General features: G+C 55.3%; 2 protein-coding genes across 3 annotated transcripts in view; one reads left to right on the top strand and one right to left on the bottom strand.

The window, feature by feature from the left end:
• Positions 1-462, top strand: part of DMAP1 (DNA methyltransferase 1 associated protein 1) — a 36,755-nt gene extending 36,293 nt beyond the window's left edge. For both annotated transcript variants that reach the window (XM_014939369.1, XM_014939370.1), the window contains exon 11: positions 328-462. In XM_014939369.1, the coding sequence (XP_014794855.1) occupies positions 328-462 (135 nt within the window). The remainder of the gene's footprint in view (positions 1-327) is intronic.
• Positions 328-1,906, bottom strand: part of ERI3 (ERI1 exoribonuclease family member 3) — a 125,376-nt gene continuing 123,797 nt past the window's right edge. Inside the window, exon 7 of the mRNA XM_014939371.1 lies at positions 328-519. Coding sequence (XP_014794857.1) covers positions 437-519 — 83 coding nt within the window. The 3' untranslated portion in view covers positions 328-436. The remainder of the gene's footprint in view (positions 520-1,906) is intronic.

Genomic DNA, 1,906 nt, shown 5'->3' with positions numbered 1-1,906 from the left:
GGGGGGGGGGTGGGATATGGAAAGGAGGGACGGAAATGGGGAGCCAAAGAAAAAAGAACAAACTACGAGTCTAAAATGTGGTGCAAGCGCCCTACGCGGCTGTCCGCTAGCATGGCATAATGTCCGGAGCAGCCCAGAGAGGGAGTCACATCAGGTCTACACAGATTTGCCTTCCCATATATACAACCTCTACTGGAGTTAACAGCTGAAATTGAGATTTTTTTTTTTTTCTTTTCATTTCTTTTTTTTTTTGATTTTTTTTTTAATTGTTTTTTTTTTTTTTTTTTTTTTTTTTTTTTTTTTTTTTTTTTTTTTTTTTTTTTTTAGTGTCGGTTCCTCTGGCCTCGGTTGCCATTTTATTTTAATGCTGGAGCCCGTCCTCCCCCGCCTCGCCGGCGCCGGGCACATGCAGCCCTTGCCTGGCTTGCCTTGGGGATCAAAAAGGTTTGGAGGTCTGCTTGAAGATGAAGCCTCTATGGGCCAGTGTCTTCATGATGTTGGCGATGTTCTTACAGTCATCTGCGGAGAGAGCACAGAGATGCTGGGTTAGAGCCACGATCCCACCAGGAGATGTTAGAACAAGCTCCAAATCCCATGCTGGGGCTGTGCCCGGAGCTGCACGGCCCCCCACGTCCCCTTTTGGGGACGTGGGGGGACCGTGCAGCTCCGGGCACAGCCCTCATGTCCCCACCAGTTGAGGCACTCTGTCCAAAGTGCCTTCCAGCAGTGTGGGGTGAGTGTAGGCTCCTCTGCCTCCCCAACACCAACCACCTGTATCCCAGTGTGGCCCCACTCTGCACTGGGATGGATTCATGTCCATGACCTTTCCTGAAGCAGTGGCATTGCCCAGGCTGCCGGTTGCCACATCCCTCCAAAACTAGAGATCCACCCCTGGGTCCTGAGTAACATGCTCTAGCTCTAGGCAATCCTGCTTCAGCAGGGGAGTTGGACTAGATGATCTCTATGGTCCCTTCCAACTCTAAAATTCAGTGAAATTCAGTGAAATTCCCAAGTGGAAGAGCCAGTAGATGGTGTTCCTGCAAGCTGGACCCCAGCTCTTGGCCAGTAACTGCTTCCCTGCAAGCCCAGTGCCGGCCACTGTGGCCTCCTCTTCCAGTACCCCATCGCTTGGTGGCACTGGCCAGCAAAGGGGCTGTCCCTGCACCAGGATGTGGATGGCAGCTGATGCCAGAGCTGCTCTCCACCAGCCCAGCAGGGTCTCCTTCTTCCCCTCGGGCAGGGGCTGTGTGGCACCTGGCTCTCTCTGCTTGTTGCCGCCATTCGGGGTCATCCCCATCCCTGTCAGAGCCAGCCCTGGGTGCTGCCCCGTGCCCGCTGGCCCCAGGCTGGCAGAGAGCTGGTGGCCGGGCCGGTGAGTTGAGCCGTCCCCAGCACGGGGGACAAAGTGGGTGCCGGGAGCCGGCCGGTGTGGCCACCAGAGCGAGCGGCGGCAGGGCGACGAGGCGGGGAGGGGGAAGGCTCCGGCTGGTGTTATTTACCTGGGACTAAACGCAGGCACCGTTTGCTAAAATAGAAGCCGGGCTTAAATTGATTCCTGGTGTCTATATTTCATGTTGAAAATTGGCTTGTAAATCCATGTTTTGATCTATGAGGGCCGTCTCCTTAAGAAAAAGCAAGAGTAAATGTGTAATTTCTCCCTTGACAGCACACGGCGCAGAGGCGATCCTTCTTCCCGCTCCCCTCCGTTTCGGGACAGCTCCACTCGTTCCGATTACCACTCTTTCTTCCTCGCCCCACGCCTTGATGTCTCCATTTCATTACCGCCCGCCCATTTATCAAGCTGTTACCGTAAGGGTGACTTTGCCCACTTGCGTGTGGCAGCGGGGCCCGGCTGACATGGGGAGAGGGTGCCCCGGGAAGGGGGCGGGGGGGGGGGGGGGGGCAG

The sequence above is a fragment of the Calidris pugnax genome, unplaced genomic scaffold (assembly GCF_001431845.1).
Source record: "Calidris pugnax isolate Ruff unplaced genomic scaffold, ASM143184v1 scaffold18, whole genome shotgun sequence".
Taxonomy (NCBI): domain Eukaryota; kingdom Metazoa; phylum Chordata; class Aves; order Charadriiformes; family Scolopacidae; genus Calidris; species Calidris pugnax.
Note: the sequence above shows the minus strand (reverse complement) of the source record. Positions and strands in the feature narration are given on the sequence as shown.